The 26281-nt window shown below is 46.1% G+C and overlaps 1 protein-coding gene across 1 annotated transcript in view; it reads left to right on the forward strand.

Annotated features, from left to right (window-relative positions):
* Positions 1 to 26049, forward strand: part of KSR1 (kinase suppressor of ras 1) — a 72251-nt gene extending 46202 nt beyond the window's left edge. The window contains exons 3-20 of the mRNA XM_074844797.1: positions 2236 to 2383; positions 4507 to 4978; positions 6360 to 6364; positions 8254 to 8314; positions 9049 to 9132; positions 9716 to 9777; positions 9885 to 9991; positions 10311 to 10479; positions 11739 to 11780; positions 12738 to 12792; positions 13519 to 13564; positions 14495 to 14874; positions 15816 to 15912; positions 16688 to 16821; positions 17262 to 17393; positions 17673 to 17808; positions 18142 to 18275; positions 22737 to 26049. Coding sequence (XP_074700898.1) covers positions 2236 to 2383; positions 4507 to 4978; positions 6360 to 6364; positions 8254 to 8314; positions 9049 to 9132; positions 9716 to 9777; positions 9885 to 9991; positions 10311 to 10479; positions 11739 to 11780; positions 12738 to 12792; positions 13519 to 13564; positions 14495 to 14874; positions 15816 to 15912; positions 16688 to 16821; positions 17262 to 17393; positions 17673 to 17808; positions 18142 to 18275; positions 22737 to 22815 — 2343 coding nt within the window. The 3' untranslated portion in view covers positions 22816 to 26049. The remainder of the gene's footprint in view (positions 1 to 2235; positions 2384 to 4506; positions 4979 to 6359; positions 6365 to 8253; positions 8315 to 9048; positions 9133 to 9715; positions 9778 to 9884; positions 9992 to 10310; positions 10480 to 11738; positions 11781 to 12737; positions 12793 to 13518; positions 13565 to 14494; positions 14875 to 15815; positions 15913 to 16687; positions 16822 to 17261; positions 17394 to 17672; positions 17809 to 18141; positions 18276 to 22736) is intronic.
* Positions 26050 to 26281: the final 232 nt, after the last annotated feature.

A 26281-nucleotide genomic window follows, 5' to 3' on the forward strand; every position in this document is an offset into this window, starting at 1 on the left:
GGTGAGGAAATGTTTCAAGATAATTCAAGAATGGCATCGCTGTAATCCTGCTTACTCTTAAGACCGTGTAAAAGCATGAAATGGGATAAATGTTTTTGTAAGAGACATTGGCTTTCCCTTATGCTCAGTGGGGAAACATTAGCTTCCCTGCTCCAGGGAAAACTGGAGCAAAAGAAAGCAAAACTTCCTTCCGTATTACACTAAAACTGACTCCACGCCTGCCCCCAGTCACTGTCCCTTTCAGAGCTGCCTGTGTGGCTGCGAGGCTGGTGTCCTGCGTGGCAGAGCGCCCTTGTGATACCGCTAAACAAAGCTGCTTCTGTGAGCTGCCGGCTGCGGGCAGGGGAGGGGAGTTCAGGGGGTGCTGGGGAAATCACTAACTATATGAAAGACTTGATTTGGTTCTGTTGTTACCAGCCCAGCTTGGCTGGGGCTCTTTGAGCAAACCTGTACTGGCTTCGTGATGGAATATTTGAGTTGTAGAAACCCATTCCAGTTTCAGCATGGATGATCTGAAGCCCTGGGTTTTTCTGTCCTTTGGAGCCCAGGATCAGGTTGGGAACCCCAGGAGGGCAGACTTCACACTGCATTTTCACTGGGGTCTTTGTGCTTCCTACGTTTATCCGAGGGGAGATCATTCAGCAACAAGCTTTTTGGGGCAGTCTTACTCCTGCGTCTTGGTGGTGCAGGTGTGCAGAAAAATGACTGCTAATACCCAGCATCAGCTGGGATATCTGTGCTTTTGTTATTCTGCTAATATTAATTATAGAATAACAAGAAAATTTACCCAAACTTCATTGAACTCCGGCTCTACTATGGACCTGCTTTGTGCTTACTGCTCATTTAAATTCTTGGCCGCTCCCTGAGTCAGCTGTGTTTTGTGTTTCATCCGGTTCAGGGCATGTGACAGAAGATGCAGGATGCATTTCTTAGACATCTGCCCTTTCTTAATTTATTCTTTTTCTTTGCTCCATGCAACAGTTACTAAAAATGGAAACTATGTGATTACTCTTTGTGTTACTACCTACAAAGCTCCAAAGTTTGGGGCTGTTTCTAGCACTGTCACAGCTAAAATCAAAAGTCATGCATCAGATCTCAAAGGCATGAGCCTGGATTAAGAAAGATGCCATTGTTAAAGGACATTCAACAACGTTCCAATTTGATTTAGAATCAGAAACAGGGTTTAAGAATCTAGAGGATTTCGAGGTTTTTGTTTCTCCAAACAGTGAGACACACTTCTGAGTTTCCCCTTCAAATAAAAGTTGAAACCCTTTTCTATAGCTTGATTCAAGGGGTCAAAACTTTAGGAAAGAGGCCAAATATTGTGAAATTTGTGATCTCATTGTGAGAGTAGGCAGCAGTAAGGTTTGCTTAGGCAAAACTTTCAGGGAAATTCCTGGGTATCTGGGCTAAATATCCTGGTTTTGTTTATTAACCACAATTGCTGCAGACTTACACTGGAAACATTTGAATGGGGGAGAGAAGTGCCACAGCTCAATTCTGTGTCAGGAAATACCAGATCATTTCATGCTTTCCAGTCTCTTGTATCTTTTGTGTCTGCCTGATCTAAACCTTATCACTTTGGGGGCTTTGGTGTATTAAGACGCACGAGGAGTTCTGCACAAATAGCTTTCCAAGCAAGATACGCGCAAGGCTGGTTCTCTAATGAAGGAAAAATTGCTTGAAGAGGAGGTCGCTATCTCTTTGTCAAAACATTTCTTTTTTTTTAACAAAAGATGTAATTTTCCTCACTGTTTTTACTTTTGACTTCCCTACTGAAAAGCCAAACATCTTTATCTGACATTTTTTCGGGTTTAGGCCTGTTTTCTTTTTGAGCGCTATTTTTAATTAAAAAGTTAAACTTTCATTAGTAACTTTTCAAAAACACTGAGTGAAAACGTTCCACAAGGGGAGAAGAATATTTCAGTCACCTCTAATCCTAACTTAAATACCAGAGAACAACCATAACATCCTAGTGACAGCGAGCACAGTCGAGCATACGCCTGGTCTCCCGTGATGTGGGGAGGGGAGAGCAGCTGCGGAGCGCTGCCGAATCTGCCACGTGGTCGTTCCTGACCCAGTGATTCCTGAGAGATGCGCTACCAAAACGAGTAAATCATGAGTCAGACCAGGCAGTGAGACAGTGGTGCTATTTAAAGTACGTCAGAATAACTAGTGACGGTCTTATTTATATATGTGTATTAAAAAAAAATGTATCATCTTGTTTTTCTGCAGAGAATACCAGAGGAGCTAACCTTAGATGCCTTACTAGAAATGAATGAGTCCAAGGTGAAAGAAACGATGAAGAGATGTGGTGCCAGAGATGAGGAGTGCTCCAGGCTCAATGGGGCCCTGAGCTGCTTACGGAAGGTGACTGCATCAGGTACAGGCTGCCTTGTTGTTCTGTGGAATTAGTTTCTGGGCAACCCAGCCCCCATCCTGCTTCCTTTCATATGAGACAATCTGCAAAAAAACGCTAGAGAATGTCTTTGGGTACATTCTGTAACCAGGGTCAGGTTGTGGCTCTTGGATGTACATGATTTTGCAGTGATCAGACACATCTAGAGCTGGGGATTGGATTTGCTTTTGACAGCATGTCAAATAAATAAATGAATGGAAATGAATGTATGTAGAAATCTCTCTCCTGCTCAGCAGAATATATCCTGATTCCCTCGCTGTTCAGAGTTGTGCCTAATGCTCTAGTTAATCCTCCATCATTCAGTACACATAGCCTTGACCTAATGAATCCAACCAGGTTTCTTGTAGGTAATCCCTTCCCCAGATATTGCCAGCTGAGAGAGAAGATGTAATTCTGGTTGGCATTACTTTGCCCAGAAGCCCAAGTATCGTTCGGCTCTGTGCTTTGGAAGAGGAGAGCATTGCTCTAACAACCCTTTACTGCTGCATAGCTCGTGGCGTGCCAGCTGATTCACTTCTCTTTAAAACCTCTCGCCTCCTGCTATTTCTCTTGGATTGCTAGGACTGATTGAATCATTAGCCACATTCCAACAGCAGATTCAAGAGCTGGAAAGAACCCTGATTTACCTTGAACTTATGGAAACAAGGGTACTGTGGAATTAGAAATGCGTGTGTTCAGCATGCACATGGATCTGACCAAGTTATTTAAGATCAGTCAAGCTCAGGATTCCCAGAGTGCTGCTTCACCGTCCTCCCCAGGCTACTTGCAAAGGCACTGTACAGTCTGCTTGTGCGAGAGTGTTTCTCACAGCACGCTGGTACTAACGTGCATCAGATCTTTCTTTGTAGCAATTATCAATCTGGCACCGAAAGGTGATGTTTCCTGTTGGTATTATGACAGTTCACACCATTTGCAAATCATAAAGATTAGTTAATGGAAAAGTCAGCAAACAGCTCAGTTTCATATTTCCTTTTTTCTAATCTTTCTTGTCCTGGCTTGTCAAATATTTCCCAGCCATACCGTGGCAAAACCAACCATTGTTCAGAAGTCATGACATCCACTTATTAAAAAGAAATGGCATTTTTAAAAATCCAGGTATATGATCTTTTTTCAACCACTCACTGGTCAACAGGACGTCAGGCCCTGAAGCTTTGACTTTTCACCTTGATTTAAGTCATTAAGGACATACTTAAAATTAAGCCAGAGCGTTATCCTGATGAGTTAAGCCTCTGAAATTATCCCAATAATCTGTGTGTTCCCGCTTTGCTGCCTGCAGCCCTTTGTACTTTTTTTTCCCGTTTATACCCAGAATTGGTCAACAGGCAGTACTGGACCTTTCGGAACTGCAGTGCCAGGCATTGCAGCAGGATGTGGTGGTTCTTTTTTGTCCAGCTGTCTGTCCCTGGGGCAGCTCTAGCTAACACTGTCTGAACAAACGCAGCAGCTCTGTGCCGAGCACTGCAGCCGCCTGGAATGGAACAGCAGCGCCCCGGCGCTCCGGGTGCCAGGGGAGCTCCAGGCACTGGTTACGTGTAGGAGAGAGAAAAGTGGCCACATGAGTATCAGGAGCTCCTAGATAGTCCCTGTTTCCAATGTAATGGCCTTTCTCAGTTTAAGTGGTGTTTAGCAGCTCTGTTGGCTAACAGAAAATAGTTTCTTCTTTTTACCAAGGACCAGTCTAAAAGCAGACAGGGTGCCAGGCTGGAGGTACAGAGTTGTCTAAACAGATTGGCACCAAATCCACGTAGGTTTGTGGTGGGATGTGGGCGCCTGTTTCATGTAGGTACGTATATCCCACATTCTTCAGCAGGGCCCCAATCTGTTAAAACTCAGCCCATTTTAGAACATAGGACCCAATTTTAGCTACAGAGCTACAGATAGGAAAGAAGGGTAGTTACTGCCATTCTCCTTGTAAAGGTGATTTAGCTGATGGATGTCAGGGGAGGAGAAGTGAGGCTTGCACCCTGGCTAGGTGCAGAGTGGGGAAAAACCCCACCTTACAGCCTAAAGCAGCACGATGGGGTGTGTGAATATGCCTTGGCTTTTCTTTCTAATCAGTCACTAATGTTTCTACGGTTGGCGAACAGGGGGGGAGTTAAAAGATGACGTGCTGATGAATCTTTCTGAGGCACGCCGAGAGAACAGCCCTGCGACCGCCACCGAATCGCCCTGCTCCGCCGGGCCCGCGTGGACGCCCGCCGCACTGCACCTTCCCAAGGGCAGCAGCCAGCAGCCACGCTCCGTCTCGGTATCTACAATCCCATCTGCAGATTCACTTGCCTCGAGTCACGGACCTTCTATCTATGCAGAAAATCTCCTGGACCCTTTTGCATTCCCCGCACACAGCGGAAGGTTAACGCCAAGGACTCCTCACAGCATCACCATCACTCCACCCACCACTCCTCAAGCCAAGAGACGGCATAAGTTGAAGCCACCACGGACTCCTCCTCCCCCTTGCCGGAAGGTTTTTCAGCTGCTACCGAACTTTCCAACCCTCACGAGGAGCAAGTCCCATGAATCACAGTTGGGAAACAGGATAGATGAAGTCCCTCCAATAAAGTAAGCACGACACTTCCTCCTTCCCCAGGGGCACTGGTGGGCTGTGCTCATGCCAAAGGGGAATCTGTGCCCCAGTTCTGACTGTGAAAGAGCTGGTGTCCAGCTGCCTCCTCATGGTTTCACTGGAGTCTCAGAATCTCTATCAGTGGGATATTCTAATACAACCACAAAACCTGCTTGTTGATAGTGTACTTGAAATGTATTTGAAATGGCACCTGCTGGGGAGGTGGGGATGGCTGCTGCTATTAAAGGGCCCCAACCAGTTTTCCTCAAGCATCTAGTAGCCAATTCCACATACTAGAATTTCTTGTGTCCCAAATGTTCCTCACAGTTCAGGTGGTTGGTATCCTTTTATGTTTTAAGATGTATTTTAGCTGCTAGTGTGAGCTTTAAAACACATTCCAGTATAGACAACTATAGCTCTACAATAAGACAAATGGTCTTAGGCTACACCTATTTTTTGGACTGATCCAGGCTTCGAGAGGTACTTTTTTTGTGTAGGTAGGATGGAAGGTATTAATCTAACATTTAACTAATAGTTGAAACTGGGTAAGAGAGGTGTCTTCCAAAGACAGGCTATCCCTCAGCATTGCAGACATAGATTAGCATCTGAATGCTGCAGCAGGCACTGGATCGTTACAACTTACCCTGACTCTTTGACCCCCTGGAAGAGTTCAGAGAGCCTGTTCTACTCAGGACCTTTCTGCCAAAATTGGGTTTTTATATAAGGGAAACAGCTCAGAATGGAGTTGAGATGTTGGGTGTGAGCATTAACAGCAAAGGGCTGTGCCTTTGATGCTGCAGTGCTCTATGGCTGCGGATTGACGTGAAGGAGTTTGTTGTAAATGCGCTGCCTTGTAATCAGTGCAGTGTTCTTCCACACGGCCAGTGCAGATGGAGCACGTACGAAAACCCGCAAATTGCTAAACACCTGAGTGCAGCAAGTAAGCACCTGCGGCCAGTGCACAGCTTTGTTTAGAAATTCAGTGGTAAGAACCTGGTTCTGCTGTGATCCAGGTCCTATTGATTAAGCCTGACAGGCCAAATGTCTCATTTCTGTGGTCCAGGCATTTCCACGGAGCCTGCGGGCTGACTGCCTGGCACAGCCCCCTTAACGCTTCTCGTCTGCAAGCCAAAATTCAGGTGCACTCTTGTGCCCTTCACTCGCAGGCTGGAGCTGGAGCTCTGCCCAGCAAGGGCTACTATTAGTAGGCAGGAAAATACTGGCCATGCAGCAACTTCAGCAGCCTGTGCAAAAATCACAGATGTTTGTAAACATGACGTTAAACACTGCAGGAAGGAGTTTCTGCTCTAGCAAAGTGTGTATCCTGTCACATGAATATGAATGTCTAAAAAAAATATTTCTCTTTTTTCTCTTTAGGTTCGGTAAGAGATTTTTACAGGGCTGTCTTCATTTCACTGCTGAGAGAAGAACCTGTCCTTGTCAACTATCAGTTGATCATCCCTGTGCAACCTCTGGAGGCCCTCAGTAGGGCCTTCTATCCCCACGTTTCGGTTGACTTTAACAGGAGCTTGGCCTACTGGAGAACTGCAGGATGGTCTTTCTTGTACCTGGTGTTTCTTCAGATGATGAAAGCAAGGAAAAGGAATGCAAATGTTTAAAGGGTTAAAGGGATTTGGGTGTAATTGCTTGTCTGTGACCTCAGACAGCTGTTACTGATGCCTTTTGGTACTAGAAATAACTTCATATCCAACCATTTAGTACCTTTGGATATTCATTGCCAAGTATCTCTATAATGAAATTAGGCAGTTGAGTGCAACCTTCTGAGAAACGCTTCAGCACGTGCTTAAATGTGGAATGTTTCCTCTGATGTCGATGAGTCTGTTCACGTGTTTCAGGGCTTACAGGGTTAGGACTTGGGTTTTCATCCAGTAACATATCAGTGCTATTGAGGGCTTTAGCTCTCCTGCTGTGTCTGGGACACAGCCTGTAACCTTGGAAGCTAACGCAGAGAGATGGGCATCTTGGAAAGCGTCTCGCCTTTTTGTAAAGTAGAAAAGTCCATTGAGGACATTATAGCACCACACATGTATCTAAAGCCCTTTAAAACAAAATCCCAGGAATTACTTTCAGAAATGAAAAGGCATAGAAGGAAAATTGTAAAATGAAAATGCAAGCAGAAAGCTGAGCATTTCTCTGTAGAGAGTGATGGAATTTATACAATAAATAAAAAAAGGCATTAGAATAAATTCAAACAGAAATGAAGAGTTTTGGTGCTTCTATGCATATAGTCATATTGTCTATTTTAAAATCTATACCGTAGGGTCTCTTAAGTCCCATTCAATTCCAAACTTTTTTCTATTCATTCGGACTCTTCAGTAAGGATTTTGCCATCTTAGCTGATGTTAACAGCCATCTTAACTGTTGTGTTGTGATTAATCGAGATGACTGTGCGTTTGGATGGCCACACTAGATCAGCAGTGTTCCTTGGAACAGCAGCTAGTCATTGCAGCCTGTTCTAAGATGCTGAAGACCACACATGGCTTTAAAAGTTGACTACAATAATGATAAAAAAGAATTTGGTGCCATCTAGGGTCAAACAGAGAGACTGACTTTTTTGTGAGCGTTGACCGTGTCCAGCCTTGAGGCTGTGTTGATACTTGCAGATTTGAGTTTTCTCCAGATTTGCAATATGACTGTAGATTTAATTCAGGAAATACACCAGAATCTTAGTATTTAAGAGGTTTTAGGAAGCCATGTGGTATAACCACTGGAGTGCTGGCCTGGCATTTTGAAGTCCAGGTCTCCCTTTCTGCACTTAGCAGCTAGCTAAGTGATCTCACAGAAATTTTTCTATTCTCCTGGGTCACACTGGCCATGTCTATAAAACAGAGATGATAATTTTCAGTGTAAAAGACTATTCTGAAGTCTACTGATGCTGCATGAAAACTGGGTGATGGTATTCATGGTAAACCAGTTGGGAGTAAAGTCTGACTTTCCACTTTAAGAATGGTCTAGACCTAAACAGATGATTTTTTGTAATCCCTAAACGTAAAACATAATGATTTAACAAAAAGAAGGAAGAATCACGATTCCACCAGCAAATCTTATCTTGCATTGCTTCTGTACGAAAACAAATAAAAGAGCTGTATCTGGGCGTAGCTTCCCAGCAGAAGGCAAACTGATCTCAGCTGGGCCACTGTGTCATGGCCACTAGTCCTCATCTGCGACAGGGATCGCTTTGTTTCTGTCTAGACTGGTAAGCACGCTTGTCAGTAATGCCTCCCTCAAACATGCTTTTGTTCTCCACCAGAACTCTCCCAAGGATCCCCTCAAACGGTACGAAGAGACTTTGGCTTGGCTGTCACACACAGGTGAGCGACACGTGCTGCGGGAGCCACAGAGGGGACAAACGGAGGGCTCAGACCAGGACAGCGTCGTGTCCAGGGCGTTTGTGGCACTCACGGCTCTAAGATAGGTTTGAAGTAGGGTTGGGTGCCTCATTTGCCAAATTCAGCCTTAACTAGGTATTTCAGCTTCATTTCTTTTTAATATATGCACTTGAAATCCTTTTTAGAAAGCCAGTTGACTCATGATTCCATAAGGACTAGCGTGCCAGCGGTAGCAACGTTGCGTATGCGTTGGCCTGGGGAGGGACCCAGCAACGGGTCAGCAGCACGTGTGTGTGGAGTGTGTGCTGGCCGCTGCCTCTCGAGCTCAATTCCAGTTTGAGGGGTTTTCTGTAAAGACGTGATGTTCTATCAGTTGGGTGTCTCTGGCTGCATGAGGCTTCAGGTCTGTAACTGCCAAGCTGCAGCTCCGAGGACCTTCTAGAGGTGTGTTCACGCACACCCTGTCTCCTTGTCAGAGACACCTCTGAGCACCACTCGGCCCTGTTCCAAGAGTGCAGGACTAGCAAGGGGCCAGCAGAGTTGGGGCCAGCCTTCTTTCAGCTGCTTTTGACCAGAAAAGTGAGAAGGCTTTCCAAACACCCCTTGCCCTTTACAGAAAGAGCTAAAGAAATATAGCCTGTCTGTGACTACCTACAAATGTTAGTTTTCCTTTAGGCACCAGTTAATGTAATTTTTCCTCTCTTGTCTCTGCTTAGGTTCTCTACAAAGTCTTGGTTATCTCAGATATGCCAAGTCTGTCAGAAGAGCATGATGTTCGGGGTGAAGTGTAAATACTGCAGGTGAGCACACAGTGATGATCTTTTTCAGAAGAACTTTGCATTTTATTCATTGGAGTTTGCCAGTAACACGTGTCTCTTGATGTGATGCACTCTTGGCAGTGGCATTTTTTTTTCCGTCAGCACCTGAACTGGCAGAGGGATGCTTTGGCACAACTCACACTTTAGTTGACAGCCTGACATGTGGATGAACCAAATTTATTTCCCTGCCCACAGGCTTCCTACCTGATCACGGGCAAATTGTGTCGTGGGAGCTGGGCACCCGAATAACAGCGAGGATTTTAGTTTTGGTTCTCTCTCTGGGTTGTTAGTCCAGAGCGCTGAGATTTTAGTGCTTCACTGTCGCTGGCTGGGAGTCAGTGAAGGTAACTATATTAAAAATAAATCAGATGCTAAGATATGTATATGGCTTTCATTAGCCTAATGACACACATAATAGGATTCTTCATATGAATGCATGCTGCTCTGGGGCCCGGAGCATTCTAGAACTCCTTCTGAGATTAGCATAAGAATTACAAATTAAGAGTAGGCTTCCTTTTTTGGGGAAAGAACAAGTTGCTATTAACGTGTAATGTTTCTCTTTCAGATTAAAATGTCACAACAAATGTACTAAAGAGGCACCTGCTTGTAGAATATCCTTCCTTCCCAGTAAGTAATTTTCTACACATTCTTAGCATTTCTATGTAATTGATGGTATCAAAAGAATAAAAAGTCTGATTAAAGCTTTTCTCTCCCTTCTCCAACCTGTTTTTCAGTAACAAAAATAAGAAGAACAGAGTCTGTCCCTTCAGATATCAACAATCCAGTCGACAGACCAACAGAACCACAGTTTGGAACCCTTCCCAAAGCACTAACTAAAAAGGTACATGGTGACTGGGCGAGTCGTGTGGCTGTAAGTCACCGAGGAGCTACAGTGAGGAGAGGTGGCTGCAGTCTCTGCTGGCTGGAGCGAGAATGGCTCCTGCAGCTTTCACTTTGCAAAGAGACTTTGCTAGGTGACATTTTCTGCTTGTAAACCCCAGGTTGGGCACAGCTCCGGCTGCCCACTCCCTTAGAAAACCTGTGCTATGACTGAGGCCAGGGGCAGCTTTCGTTTTGCTGTTGTTCAGTAAACATTGAGGGGAACTATTTCTTTCTTTCTTTTTACTTTTTTCTCACGAGTGACTTCCCTGGCTTTGCAGGAGCATCCACCAGCAATAAATCATCTGGACTCTAGCAGTAATCCTTCTTCTACAACCTCATCTACACCATCTTCTCCAGCACCCTTCCAGTCTTCCAACCCTCCCAGTGCAACACCTCCCCCAAACCCATCTCCTATGGGCCAGAGGGACGGACGATTTAACTTCCCAGGTACACTTGGCTTTTCCGGAGACCTCTGCCGAGATCAGAAAGGCCTCAGCAGAGGCTGACCGAGACTTCATAGGTAGTTGCAGGTTTCTGAATACATGGTTGTGTCTTAAGCAAGGTGTGAAGGTGTGTGTTGTTACTTGATAAAAGAAAACGGTCTGTTCTTACAAGGTTTTAAGCGGTATCAACAGGATACCTTGGCAGGAGACAGATTAGGGAGGAATATTGGCACCTTTCTTAAATGATTTGATCTTTCTATTTTCTCCTTTTTTGAAAAGGACTACAGTAAAAAAAAATACATTCTTTCTCCTCCATTTTCTCCTTGTATTGTAAAATGCATGCTGCCTGCTGTGTTAGGGCACCAGTGGCTTTAACTCATGAGCAAGTTGTTTACTAGAGCAAATGCAAAAATGAGAACTGGACTGAATTACTTTACCAGTCCCTTCCAAAAGATAACCAACAGTCAACACCCATTTTTAAACCACTGACATAGACATAGGGTGGAGGAGAATTTACCCTATGTACTTTACAGATTAAGAACCCAAATGTGCAGCCTTCACCAGTGTCGACAGAGGCAAAAATCCCTGACAAGGGCAAAGATTTACCTAGTGAGAATAAATTTAATTCCTTTGATCTGGAAATGAAGTCACACGCTGCTCGATAGGTGCTACATCGAGCCTTCAACAGTGCTGTATTTTGCATCAAGCTTTTGATCTGTGAGTGAAAGTTGCTAGTTAGGTGACTCAAAAGGAGCAGAAGCAGAGCCAGTTTAGCACAAGGATTCTACTGCAACTACTTTGTATTAGGACATACTGCTCAAATTCACTGAAATAAAAAAAATGCTTGCAGATGGCTCATGAGCTTCAGCTTCTCAGGGTGCATCTCTGAAAAGCTGAAGACATGGGAGAGCATCGAAGCAGCAGCCTTCATGTGGGCCTGCCTTTTAGTGTCCCTGGGGTCTCGAAATTTGCTTCTGCCACTTGAAGTCTGAATGTGTTTTCCCACCAGACTTTGCTTATGGTAACCCAGCTTTCATCTCAGTTTATCACCTGTCATAGCCTTCCAAAAATGCATGTGCTGAAATTCACCCCCTCGAGCAGGCTGATAATCTACTAATCTGTTTCCCAACAGTCAGTTGGGACTAATTCATTGAATGCATATGGGGCACGTACTGATGATCCTCTAACTTGTTTGTGTTTTTTTTTTTCTCCTGGTAATTTTTTTGCTGTTCTTTTTTTTAAAAAACAATTAAAAAAAAAAAGCTGCCTACTACATTCAGCATAGACAACAATTTATCTTCCCAGGTGAGTTGATTGTTTTAATTCTACTAACCAGCTTCTGCTGCCAAAAATAATTTGTTTGTAAAATTCTGCATGCTGCCCAAGAATAATAATTCTGCTTTTAAAAAGAAAAGGTGTCTAAAACAATTGAAACTTTCCCTCATCTCAGTATATAATTCAGGCCTCTCCCTCCTAATACGAGATAGTGATGTGATTTATGTAGTAAGGTGAAACTTTGAATGTTCATTTGTAAAACAGGAGCTTTCTTGTGGGATTCTGTACACAGCCATGTTTGTTCCTTGCAAAGGCTTGCTCTGAGGGCTACGTACCTGCCCGGCGTGAACGGACATGGCCCGTTCAGGAGCACTGAGCTCACCTTTACGAACTGAGGCTCGTGCCTACGGGATTTAACCGTGGTGCAACACTGTGGGCTTGCACATACAAACTTCTCTGTCAACTGCTCGTGAACCCTTGGAAACAGCTTGTTTGTTTCTAAAGTGAGAACTGATGATGCAGGATGCCAGGTACGGAGTATTTATTCTGAATTTTGGAAGGATTTGCAACCCAAGCTGAATTTCCTGTGCACTGGTGACACTGGACAGACCAGGTGCATTTGGAATACGTGACCTGCAGTACAGATGAATTCAAATGTTCTGGTCCTGTGAGGATTTGAGTATTTCTGGTTGTCCAAGGCAACTTGAAGGCATGTGAGCAGTTCACAGACAAGGACTGACCTTGCAGGACATTACAGATAAGTAGGTGAATGGGAAGAAGACTGGGCTTGGTCAGTATACAGGCATGTAAGTACCAGGAGAGATGAGCATAGTTTTAAATGAGCAGAAGTATAAAATCATATTGTTTGTGGTTGAGTTTACTTTATAATTCCTGAATAAGAAGCAAATAATCACTATCGCAATGTTAAAACTTCCAATCTATAAGAGATTAAAGTGTAAAAGATGTATCATGTTTCTACTTTCCCAGAAATTCCCAGTCCTGCACAAATAGCACAGCCTCCAGAAGCAGCTGCAGACACTAAGTAAGTACAGTTTTAAATTCTTTTCTTTGCATGGTGTTTACCTGATAATCTTCAGATCAGTCTGAAAGCACTACGTCATGACCAAAACTGACCTTACATCTAAGAATTCCCAGGATAACTTCAGTCAGCAGAGGTGATACTGGTATTCCCAGTTCTATAAAGCTGAATATGCTATTTACTTTAAATGGGACAGTAGGAAGTGTGTGCCTTTAGTATCTAGTTACGCGTGCATCCCCGAGATCAGAAACGTCCGATGAAATAGAAGTTGCTGAGTTTTACAGTTAAAAGCATGTGGCACATTTAGCTACAAGCACCATCTTTTCAAGGATCTGAATTGTAGGGTAGGGAACAGATTTGAGCCCCCGTTGCCAGCACTCCCGCTTGCTTCCCCACTGGGGGGGGTTTCAGTAGTGGGAATGGGAGTAGCCGTTACTGGAACACACTGTAATAACGCAGCCATGCCACTGCCAAATCCATTCCTACCACTTAATCAGTGAAAATCACTCCAAAGTCTTTGTCCCTCATTTGCTAAAGTAAGCGTAGAAAGTCCTTATCTGTTAAGTGGTGCAGTAATTGTATTTTTCTCTGCCCTACTGTAACGCTCTCAAGCTCTGTTCTCTATTTGCTTCTTTCCCCTCCACTAACGGCACAGGTAGCAGCCCGCTTTGCTAACTCGGGCGGATACACAAACATTATTTTCACTGTAAACCTGTCTTCTCTTGTTAGTGCTGATCAACAGCCAGACACAGATGGAGTTGAATGTGAAGCTGAGGTAGGTTTTCTGGTTTGCCCTTCTGTACAATCAGAAATGCCCTGGTGAAAGTGCAGTGAAAAGTTGTGGCCCTGGAATTACGAGTGTAGACAGGCTGTGCCTTACCACAGGTCCACTGAACTGTTTATACTGCAAAGATCTCAACTGAAAATTCATGGTTTCTGTAACTTGGCTGAAACAATTAAGTACTTGTAACAATATTTAACTTCTTCTAATCAGGCTAAGATATTTTTCAAACTTGTGGCTCAGTTTGGCGCAGCTGTTTTTACATGAGAGCAGCAGGCTTGCTGCTGAACTTACGAGGTCTAAATGCTCTGCAGACCTCAAATCTGCCAGTACTGCTTGTGTAGGTACTACCTGTGTAGGTACTACCCGTGGTCAGATTAGCTTGTGGTAGATCCTGCAAAGCAAAGGCTGTAAGCACGGGCTTATGTTTTGCCTAGGAAAGCCTTCCCATACCTACTCACAAGAGTCTGTGGTTCTGGTAGTGCCAAAGCACGTGTTCAGCTTGTAGTGCAGACACTGAACTGGGTTTCTGTAGGGATGAGTAAACCAATAGACTCAGTGATTTCAGCAGAAATTACTGGATTTTAAATCAAGCTTGTTGATATTTGGAGCACTTCTCTCTAACAGGAGAACATCAGTAATCTCAAAAAACCTGCGCCCACATTTATTTGAAGAACAAAGAGGTTCTTGACCCTTCCTTTTAGAACAGTCTGTAGCGCTTTGCCCCACACTGACAGCCAAATCCTGAGGGATGCTGAGCGCCTCGATGTTAGTGCTGGTTCTACAAATGTAACTCTCTATGGGACAGAGCCGTTCTTGTCTCTGCCCACATGTGCTGACACACAGAAGACCTTTTGTAGCCTTCTGAGATGACTTTGTCCTGGGAGGTTTATTTCCAGAGCCACCTTCTCTTTTTGTGAACAGGCGGAAGAACCGGAGACTACTAAATCCGAGCCTGAAGATGATGAGGACGAGGTGGAAGATTTGCCAAACAGACGGCCACACTTGCAAGGGATGATTTATCGCAAGCCTAGCCAGACCAGCGTCTACCTGCAAGAATGGGACATTCCCTTCGAACAGATCGAACTGGGGGATCCCATCGGCCAGGGGCGGTGGGGGAAGGTTTACAAGGGCAAGTGGCACGGGGAAGTGGCCATCCGGCTGCTGGAGATAGACGGGAACAATCAGGATCATCTCAAGCTCTTTAAAAAGGAGGTGATGAACTACAGACAGACCCGGCATGAGAATGTGGTACTTTTCATGGGAGCGTGCATGAACCCTCCTCATTTAGCAATCATTACCAGGTAAGGATCTAGCATCCTAGTGTTATTTTTAATATATACATATCATATAGATATATAATATTTATCTCTTGTATATGAAAATAAACCTCTCACTGCAGTCAGGAGGTGGGCAGACATGAATGCAGTCAGTGTTGCTCAGAGTTTTGGATACTAGGGTGGTCTCCTTTTAGGGAACATACAATATTTCTTGGCAATTTTCTTTTTGAATTCTTAAGTAGTAACATTCAAAAAACAGGAGAAAAAAAATCTGGAATAGGCTGTTCCTCTGCCATCTACTTCCAGATGGTTCCAATTCAGCAAAGTGACAATAAACCAACGTGTGAGGCTGGTAATGCAACAGTTACCTCTTCCTTTCTGTTCCTATTAGGGACACTTGCTGATTAGGCAAAAATGTCACTGTTTTTCTCCCCTCCTCCATTTTCAGTCTTTAGTTGAGATGAGGATTGTTTAGCCACTAAATAACAGCTTTTTGGGCTGTTCATGTGCAGGCTGAATTCAAGTAAGGGCGGGGCTGTGCCATGCTCATAGCTGAGCAGGGAGATTCTCCCTCATTTCTGACTGCCAGGTGCAAAAGAAGTTTCCTACTCAAGTGACCAGCGGCACCAGCAGCACCAGCTGCTGCTCACATTTGGAAAACTGGACTTCAGGTGTCAGAGCAGTGTAACAACAACTGGGGCTCCTCCTCTGGAGGAATACATAAGCTTTTGTTGCATACACCTGAGCATGCTTTAACAGTAGGTGTCCTGTACGTGTGTACACCCACACAGATGTAAATCAATTGGGTCCTTAAGGTTCTTCCAAATGACGTTTCTCAGCAGTGGGAGAAGGCTGGGATTCTGTCAACATGGTAAGAAAACCAACTGAACATACAGTATTACATTCTTAATTCCTTCCAGTATTTCAGAGACCTTTTTAAGGATTGTTGTTCCTCTTTCCTGTAGCTTCTGCAAAGGAAGAACGCTCCACTCGTTTGTAAGGGACCCCAAGATATCCCTGGATATTAACAAAACCAGGCAGATAGCACAGGAGATCATTAAGGTAAGAGTACGTTACCCTAACGGAGACACCCCCTTTCTGGGCAGGGCCTCAGCAAGAGCTTAGAGCCTGCACAGCTGGAGAGGGCCTGTACCTCTCAGCCTGACAGGGCCTGGCAGCAGGGGACTGATCAAAGTTGGCTGAAGAAGAGTGCTGGTTTAGTCGGCAGTTAAGTTGTACGGAGAGAAACAGACCTTGCACGTGTCAGCAAGGGGCTGGGGAGGGAGAATTTAGATAAAGGGAACAGGGAAGGACATGCAGGACAGGTTTCCTTCCCAGTCTCTTCTCTCTACTGGTATCTGCAGCTCAGTTGGTGCATTCTGAAGGAGTTGGCATCTTCTCCCACATTTGCAGAGTTTTCTTTGCTTTCAGTATTTTCAACTGAGGAGGCATTTCTAAAGCTGCTGTTTTCTTTTCCGGCAGAATTATCCTGTGAATTTAGTGAGCAAACTTGCGCCAGTTTTTGTTGTTCTTACACATAAGGACTTCTTCAGAACTGGGGGTCCGCAGCCCCCTTAATGCCTCAGCTAAGGGTGCCCTTCCAGCAGCCCCGCTGTGCGGAGGACGAGGAGCAATGCGGAGGCTGAGCCCTCAACCAAGATCTGCCCCTGTGCAGATGCGCCCTTCCTGATAAGTCAGCTGCTGGGTCCCCATTTACAATTAATCATTTATGCTGGAGTAATGAGAGCAAATGGGTGTTAGAAAGGAAAGCATGCCCGGAGTTGGAGGCTTGTAAATAATAAAAAAAAAAGTTTACATCTCTGCATATATTTCCCAGGGCATGGGGTATCTTCACGCAAAGGGGATTGTACACAAGGATCTGAAATCCAAGAATGTTTTCTATGACAATGGGAAAGTTGTGATCACTGATTTTGGATTGTTTGGAATTTCGGGTGTGGTTCAGGAAGGAAGGTAAGTGGAGGTTTCAATGCTTGATCCACTTCTAGAATGATAAGTAATGATCAAATAGGAAAACGTTTTGATGTGTTACGCAGTACGAGTGAGGAGTGTCGATTGCTTTAGTACATACACACATTTTTGGAATACGTACTTTTTCTTTGTTTTCTTTTTTTTAAGCTGAGTTCTTTCTATGGTTCCCATAGCACACTGCTAGGAAGTTATGTATGGAGTAAGACTCAGAACACAGAAAACTCTTAAGCCCAAGAATGAGCTGGAGAGTCAGGCTAACACATGCATGTTTTTTAACATGGCAAGAAAATTAGAAAGGAAATGTCAGCAAAAACATTTGAGTAAATAAAGCCGAGGCACCAGGGGAAGCACAGATGCAGCCCGTCCGCTGCTGCTCGCTGAAGCAGAATTGTTTCAGTGCCACTTCTTTCTGTTGAACTCAGGCGGGAGAATGAATTGAAGCTGCCTCATGACTGGCTGTGCTACCTGGCCCCTGAAATTGTTCGTGAGATGGCCCCTGGGAAAGACGAAGACAAGCTGCCCTTCTCCAAAGCTGCGGATATCTATGCCTTTGGGTAAGTAGGAACACCCCAGAGTGCCGCGGGAGCTTACTGAACGAGCTGCGTTACAGCCCTGACCTCGGGGGCCAGTGATCCTCTTCTCTGGGCACGGGATTCTCGCCAGGACGCGTTGTTCTCACCAACTACAGAGGCTGTGGGCAGGAGGTGGGAGGGCTTTGCTGCACAGCCTTATACACCTTCCGGAGCTTATCTGAGGAAATTGGAACAGTGTCAGGGTTTTGCATCTTTCTCTTACGAGCAGGCAGAGGCCTGATTTGTCCGTTGGTGTTGCAGGACTGTGTGGTATGAGCTCCAAGCAAGAGAATGGCCTTTCAAGAACCAGCCCGCAGAGGCGCTCATCTGGCAGATTGGAAGTGGCGAAGGAGTGAAACAAGTCCTTGCGACTGTTAGTTTGGGGAAAGAAGTCAACGTAAGTACCTCAGTTGCAGGAATCCTTCTGTATAGCTATTTATCAGGAAAAGAGGGAGCTGCTTAAAGAGGAGATTTTATTTCTATTGTAATTTGAAAGACATAGGGCAGGAGAGAAAAGAGACTAGAAGGGGACGGCAGGTTAGATACAAAGCCTCTGCCCATAACTGCCATATGGCATGCAGGAAACCGTTTGATTAGAGGAATGTCCAAGACTCCTCGTGAACAGCATCTGCCCGGGCTGGCACAAATGACAGTGCTCAGCCAGCTGCTCAGTCTGCACAGCTGCCCTGGGAATGAAGGGGAGGTAACGAGCTCTGACTGTCCTTTGCAGGAAATCCTCTCAGCGTGCTGGTCATTTGATCTCAGCGAGAGACCCAGCTTCACAGTCCTCATGGATATGCTGGAAAAACTGCCAAAACTGAACCGCCGGCTCTCCCACCCAGGGCATTTCTGGAAGTCTGCTGAGTGAGTATCTGCTGCTGTTAAGAACGCTTATGCTGCTCAGAAGTCACTAACTGACCATTCTGTGCTTTATTTTGCCTTCCTGGGTGCTGTCAGACCTCTGATGGGGGAGTAACAGTGTGCTGTTCTGCTTTTCTAGTTACTAGGAAATGACGCAATTAAGCTCGTGTGCTTCAGGCAGTTAATTTCCTACTTTAACACACCCACCTCCCTCCTTCAGTAGCTAGCTTATCCAGCTCTAGGTTTGGTTTCAGAGCACATCTACCACCAGTGTTGGGCAGGGCCCACACTGACCCCAAAGCAGTCAGCATTTCCTCTGTTGTGGCTGGTACTGACTGAGGAGGGGAAGGACCAAAGAATGTGCCACTGCTGCCCTTTGAAACTGAACTGTCAAATTTTGGAAGAGTCCTAAGTTTGTAGCCTTCCTCAAGGAGCATGTGAGGGAAAAAACCCAGCCCCCCCCCCCTTTATGGGCGAGTGCCCAATTTGCACAGGCAGATAAAGGAATGGAGCATTAACCCTGACTCTGAATTATTGACTTCTGGGGAAACAAACAAAGTAGGTGGTAATCCTGTGTCAAGTGATTTAGAAATCCTGAAGATGCTGTAAACTGACAGCTAGGAACAAGTGGCAGTGTTTGGACAGAATCTCTACGTTGGAATTAAGTCAAGATCTGAACCAAGGAAAGATAAATCACGAAAAGTCAGCATAAATCCTTGTCAGATCGTGATCCTTTCAAAGGCAGTTTCTGTGTTGCAGCTGGGGAGGAAAGGTCTCATATGATCAGGCATCCTTAAACTGTCAAAACTGGAAGAGGTCCCTCAAAACACCTGGTTGCACATCCCACAACATCTGTTACGACAGACCAGACCAGAATATAAAGCTCAGACTGGATGAGCATAAAGCCACAAGGCCTAAAACTGTCAGTCTCCTTTCTCACAAATAACCTGTCACTCTGACAAGGGTGGTTCCCAGTTCTACTTCTACCAAAATCAAGTGGAAGTGAAGCAGACACAATTTCTGGAGTGAAGAGACTGAAACCCCCCACCCCAGAGCAGTGTCTGACGGTGACGGAGCCAGGAACACACTCAGAGTTTCCGTTAGGCCCAAGGTTACGTTTTGGTGACCAGTGTTTTTAAAGTCTGCAGGAGATCAGACATGTTTGCGCCCAGTGCCCATTTACCACGTACTTTGCTCAGTACTTATTTTAACCTACTAAACCTCTAATATTTATTTTCTTTTTTCTCCTTTTCTGGATGCTTAATCTACCCCTTTCTTCCCCATAACCCTTCACAATCTTCCTGCAGTACCTTATCATAACTAACTAAACGCTTCTGTTGCTTATATGGTGACTGCCAAGGCACTTTGTGCTCTGGTGGGTGTGGTTGGTTGGGGTGAAAATTTTGCCATTTGTCTCTTGTGCAATTTCCCCAACATTTGTACGGGATCCCTGATACATGATGATGTCTAACAACTTTAAAATACGGAATGCTTCTCCAAGAGCATGGCCTCAGCTTTACACAGGAGGACAGTATTATCAGCAAAGACTGAACGCTCACTACCCCTCATGAGAACTATCTGGTATTTTTGCCTCACACTAGACCAGTACACGTGTGTCACAGCACTCGTTTCAAAAAGGTCCCAGAAAGGGTTGAGAGCGCCTTGAGTTGGGTCGTTCTCTGCATCATCGGTGAGTGGCTCTGCTGTGGCACCCGGCTGGGGGCCGAGGCGTCCTCCTGCACCCCAAGTGCTCGCTACTCCCGCAGAGCTGTCACAGCTCCACTTCAATCCCGGTGATTTCAATTGTTTAGATATTTTAAAATAAAAATTTAAGGAGAAACCAACAAAATCTGAGCTAAAAAATGGACCTGCATGTAGTTTTTGCTTCTTATCCGTCCCTTAGTCAGAATTCAAGAGAAACAGTTCTTTTCCTCTCCTGGCCTAAAGCACACCTTGCCAGGCACAGCTTGTGCTGGCCCCGAGTACGTGCTTTGCCATTGTCCATTCCTTCAAGTCATCCAGCTTCACTTGTGACGCTTCCTATTTTTTTAGAACTAATCTTCCCTTGCCTCGATCGTTGTGTTTAAGTTGTGTTATGAAGACAGCAGTTCGTTTGTTGGGAGATTTGCACGCTACAGCAGTGCCCTTTGGTAATATTTTTTCCTTTTACAGACCCACGCTGTACTCCAGCACTATGGGTCTGTGTCAACGCTTTCGTGCCCCCGTTTCTCTATACAGTGGGATCCACTTGTGTTGGCTCGTTAACTCTGACTGATGTGACATCTTGTCACCTCCTGAGCCGACACTGCAGAGCAGACACGGAGCCCAGGCTCTCTACGCCTTCCCGTGCAGACAGTCACAGGCGCTGTCCTCTGACATCACGCTGGAAATGAATTTCAAGTAACGCTTCCCCTTTGGGCAGTCAGGCCACGAGAGTGCTCGGTTCCAGAGCAAGGGGCCAAGGGGTTATTTTGGATTAGTGTTTCTGTAGGGAGATATTCCTGACCAGCTTGTGGAACTGCAGAACGCTGTCTCGGGTAGTAGCTACCTGAATTATTTTTGCCGGGGTAGAGCGACCCCCCCCCTCCAGCCCCACAAGCAGTTCATGGGATTGTGTACATTACTACTTTTTCTCAAAGCATTTAACAGGTGAGAAGTACTTTAAGTGTCCCTGTGAATGACCAGCCTCACAGCTGCATTGGTGCTCACTGAAGGGAGCACGCAGGCAGCTCAGGTGTCCGTCCCCCACCAGCCAGAGACCTCCTCAATTCCAGACCCCCTCAAGACACCTTCCCACCCCTCTGACAAATCCTTTGAGAAACACTGCACTAACCCCGTGCTTTATTCTGGTGTAAGCTTTAGAATATGTAATTCTCAAGGGCTTGCTTGAAATAACTGAAAACTAACTCTCACGGTGTCTTTTTCCTTTCCCTCCCGTATTTCTCTGTAGGTTGTAGCTACTGGTGCAATAACGGGCTCCACCTTGCATGCTTCCATGTGTTGTATCCTAACCGGCAACTTGGACAATCACCTTCCATTTAAAAAAGCAAAAACAAACCACGAAATTAACCCATGGACATAATCAACACTTTATCCGAATTCTCCTTTTCTGCCTTTTTCTGCTTGGTGTGGGCTGTTAGCTTGAATAACAACTCCTGTCTGCAAGAAGTTACTATCTAACAGCGTGGCCATCTTTCACTCCTGCGGCGGTTCGGTGGGCTCTAACCCCCTCCACTGCACGTGCTGCCCGGGGCTTCTCCCCAGGCTGGGGGGCTCGGGTGCACCCTGCACGTCTCCCGGGGCGGGGGGCAGGTTCTGGCAGTGGCCTGAGGTAGCGCCGGGCTGGGCTGTGTGGCTGCAGGTAGCAGGTCCAGCTTCACCCGCCCAGCCGAGGGCCGGACGCTGCGCTGGTACCGCGAGGGCCGGGCTGTGCTGGTTCCCCCGTGGCAGTGGAGCCAGCGCTGAAGCCAGGGTCGGTTTGTCAGGGGCTGGGCGAAGCTGGCGCGGTTCTGGGGTGGAAGGAAGGGTGGTCCTGGCTCTGCCGGGGCTCAGCTGGGGTCAGCCAGGGCTGTGTAGAAGAGGAGGAAAGCAAGAGCCCCCTCCAGTTGTTGTTCCTCCTCCCCTTGCAAATCTAGTGCTTTGAATTTCATGACTTGCTTCTGTTTACATCCCCTGTTCAGCAAAATGTCTGACTTAACATTAGGGGCTTTGCGGAATTGTAGGTAACACAGCAAATATGTGCCTTTTTAGAAAAGGTCTTTTTTTCATTCTTTACCAATTCATCATTTTGAAAAAATACCTTGTTTTGGAGGGGAGAGGACAGGAACAGAGGGGAATACGCACCAAGAGCCAGGGAGGTTTCTGTGAGGACAAACACACCCCCCTATTCATTCTCCCAAAATCTCCTGCAAGAGCTCCCGTATCAGGGTGCCTACTGACACCCGAGGGCATGCGGCGGGAAACATGCTGAAGCAAAAACATTTCCAGCTCCGCAAACAGTTTAAGGGTGAAGGAGAGATGTTACACACTTGCTACAGGCTCTAGAGAGGAGCAAAGGGGTTTGGGTGGTTTGAACCGATTGATGTACCTTGTCAAAACACCCCTTTCTCTTAAAGAGAAAATTCTGTAAGTCAATTTTTTCCTTCCCTTCTACTCCAAGGAAACCCAGTGCCTGTTGAAAACAAGTGTCAGGCTTCTACCTGCCTTAGGTACTTAGGGAAACCTCCTGTTTCTCCAATTTGAGGCAAATCAGATTTGTGCTGTTTGTTTTCACTGATGAGGTTCGCATGAATAAGTTCATGTGTTTGCTGCTTAATTACTTAAGCCTCTTTTCTGGGTGAAGTTGTATGAGATCAGAATCTAACCCATTTTGGTTCCTTTTATAGCACTGTAGCTTTGTAAGAAAAATTAAAAATAAATAACTCTTTCCCCCTCCCTTCTCCTCTCCCTCCCCACTCTTTTCAGCATTAACAGTAGCAAAGTTGTCCTGCGTTTTGAAAGATTTGGCTTGGGAATCCTGGAACCAAGTAATCAAAAGCTATAGCGTGGTGTGTGATTGTCTTGTGCTCATGTTGTCTGCCCGCTTACACAAAGCGTCAGAAATCTCCACTGAACCTCCTGAGCTCTGAAACTGGTGCAGCCCCAGCCGAAAGCCGCACGACCGTCCGTTCAGTCCCGTGTCGTTGTAGAGTCTCAATTCCGCCTGAGCACCAGCAATTATTTAAAGAATGTTTACATGATACTTTTGTGTGAACTATATTTTTTTAAACATAATAAACGGTGAATCAAGTTTAACTACAGCCATTCTCAAAGAGCACTGAAAAAAGAACTATTTCTAGCTCCTCTTTGTGTCTGTGGTAAATAGGAGTTATCTCCTGCCTTCAGAGAATTTGTTTTCCCCAAGAGAAGTGGAACGGGCTTGTTTCGGAGTGGAAATGCATCAAGTGCAAGGGCCTGGTGCTCCAGATTGCAGTTTTCTTTCATTAAGGTAAAACCCCCGATCTATGGCATTGTGATTTGCCCAGAGCAAGCGCTGAGCTCCGAGGTTTGTTTCGGCAGGGTTGGTCCAGGCTCCGGGTTACCCCGACTTAGGTTACACTGGTACAAATCTGCTCCCGAGAGGAGAGTTTCTGAGCGTGTAGGCTGTGTCTCCGTTGAAGACTCAAGTGCTCTTCTACACAGAACTCACAGTAAAAGCTGCTTGTTCTCATAAAATCCCGTACGAAGCTTAAGCCTTGCTGGCCTTTAAGAAAATAAAGCCATGACTTGTAGCTCTGTGCACAGGGGCCAAATTCTTTTTTTGAAGATTTAGGCACAACAAGTTCCAGTCCCCTAAACTAGTGCCACTTCTAGAAACACAACACTGACCAACCAGCCTCAACTCCTACTGCCCCCATCTCCATTTCAGTTGTAGAAGACAAGACCTTTTCCAGAGCTGCAGGGCAAGGCAAGAGAGGACAAGGGAAACAACCATCCCTAAATAATACAGTAAATAAGGTCTTGATGCACAGAGCTCGTTAAGAGATTCAAAGTCATTCCCCACACACAGAGTGTTGCTGGCTTCTGTTGCTGGTCAGATTTAAGTTTGCAAGCTGTTTGTTTTAAAAAATTAAGGTCTAAAGCAGTTATTTTGGGGAAAACTAAGAATGACAGAAATCTTGCAACTGGGAAAGTTGTATCTTGGTCTAGAGGACCCGACTCAGCCCAGCAGCTCAGACTAGTTTCAGAGGTTAATTTGAAGACAACCCCCTCTCCCCTGGGACGAACTGCCAGCAGCAGCCTTGGCAGAGGCTCCTTCCTGGCAGCTGGGCAGCAGGGGAGCCCCCGCTACACCGTGAACATCCAGGTCCTTCGGTTTGTTACAGCTCCCTGGAAGTCACCGAGTTCCATTTCTCCAGCAGCACCGGGATGTCGCATCCCCCCACACCTTTCACAAGGGTTTGACGGGAGGGTCGCAGGGAGGGGAGCGCTGACGTCCTCTAAGGCAGAGGGACAGACCCACACTTGGGCTCCCTGCAGGTGCCCGAGTGACTTTTGTGGGAAATTAAGTGACAAAAAACTGCCCGAGTTCTGTTGAGCAGAGTGCTTCGCTCCTCCTATGCGCAAGTCAGTTACACTCTCTTATAAATATTTTCAGAGTCACTTTTTAAATGTGTGTCAGATATAAAAGCAAAGATGGGTTTGGTGGTAGCCAAGCGTGGCATTGCGGTACTCTTGACCTTCCTCTCCCCCACCTTTATAAAGCAAATAAATCCCCTCCCACTCTACCATGTACTTAACCTACACCACTTGGTTCGCTTCAAGACGCTACTGTTTGTTCTCTCACAACAATTTTGTGCGTCAGCAGTTTTAAGCAGAAGTTGTTTCCCCAGCAAGTACTGCTTAAAGAACAGCACAACACACACCTAACGCGGGGAGAAACGTGCTTCTTCCCGCCGGTAACGTCACACGCCCCGCGGCCAAAACCCGCCGCGGGCTTCCCCGCGCATCTCCCCTTGGAGACGAGCGGAAGCTGCTGCTGGGGGCGAGTTGTGGCTGCGGAGCCTGCGGTTCCCAACAGCCCTTCGCCCCCCGGGGTCTGGGGGCAGCAGCAGCCTCGCTCTGCGCCTCGCTGGTTATTTCTGCCATCTGTGCATCACACGGGTGCCAACACCCAGAGCTCCTCGGGCGGGACCAGCCGCCCAGCGCGCAGGCAGACGGTGTCCCCTTGCCGGGTCAGCGGCCGCGGCGCTGGGAAAGCAATATATCAATATATTCCCAGTTTATTTTCTAAATGACGACTGGCTAGGAGAAGGACAGCCAGCACTGGATGACCAGCCAGATTAAAACAAAATAATTACAAAACCAACAAAAAACCATTGCCATTATCCCTCCCATGCCTGCCCTCGGGTGTGACTCAAACACCGTCTGCAGGGACTTTCCAGACCGTCCCCCCAGCCCTTCCCCGGCTCTGCGAGGGCGCCGGGTTCAGCACTTGCCTGGACCCTCCTGCCCCTTCATGCTGCGCTTCAGAGCGTGAAGGGGAGACTCGTCCCAGCTGAGCGCTGCCGGGGGTGCCCCCGGGAACGCTGCCCTGGGTGCAGGAGGGGTGTCAAAACCTGCTTTAATCCTGAGATTTGGAGTTCTAATTCAGCCTGACCTTGGTTTTGTGTCTCACACCCATAAATTGCTCTCGAAAGCAAAATGCAGCCCCCTGGGCCCAGTATATCTGAGAGGAGAGACTGGTGCCCGTCTCTGGGATAATTTTTGTTTTAATCGGCTGGTGCAAGACACACGGCAATCAACCGCAACCAGCGGAGTTGTGCAGCTGTGGCGAGCGTGGAGCTCTCTGTCCCTCGGCAGGTTGCAAACCAAGCAACAGGCGTTAGGTCACGTTGTCCTGTCCCCGGGGTGCGGGTGTGAGGGCGGGGGGTGCGGTAAGCCCGCACCGTTCCAGAGTTGTAAATGTGAAGCTGGCTGTACAATGCTGCTACAAAAGCCACACGTCAGTAGTGAATGTAAATGGAGTCTGTAATATGGTGAAAATGGACACGTTTTCTTTTCAAATGTGATGTAAACTTTGTACAGTAAAAAAATTTTTTTTTATATTTTCTATCAACTGAGTGTCTTCCAGAATTGCTATTAAATTAATTAAAAATTGTTAGTATTAACAACAGTTTCTGTATTAGTTTATGCAACCAGCAAAAAAAGAAAAAAAAAAAAAAGAGTGCACTCTATGCTAATGAAATTCTGGATATGTAGGAATCTTTTCAGTGAATAAATCTTTGCTCTGGATAAAGCAAGTGGTACAGAGTTGTGGTTTCACGTTTTTCCCCCCCATCTACTTGTAGCCAGATCAAACCACAAGCAGATTTCCCGCGTGAGCCGCGAACACACTGCACCACGTACAGCACCCAGTGCCGGAGCCGGGTGGGACTGGGAAGCATTGCGGTTGGGGGCGCCAGGTCCCACAAGTTCACAGCCAAGAGACAGACCCAACAGAAGCGCTCGGTGCCCTTTGGCTCCCTCTG

Source organism: Strix aluco, chromosome 19 (genome assembly GCF_031877795.1).
Source record: "Strix aluco isolate bStrAlu1 chromosome 19, bStrAlu1.hap1, whole genome shotgun sequence".
In the NCBI taxonomy this organism is placed as follows: domain Eukaryota; kingdom Metazoa; phylum Chordata; class Aves; order Strigiformes; family Strigidae; genus Strix; species Strix aluco.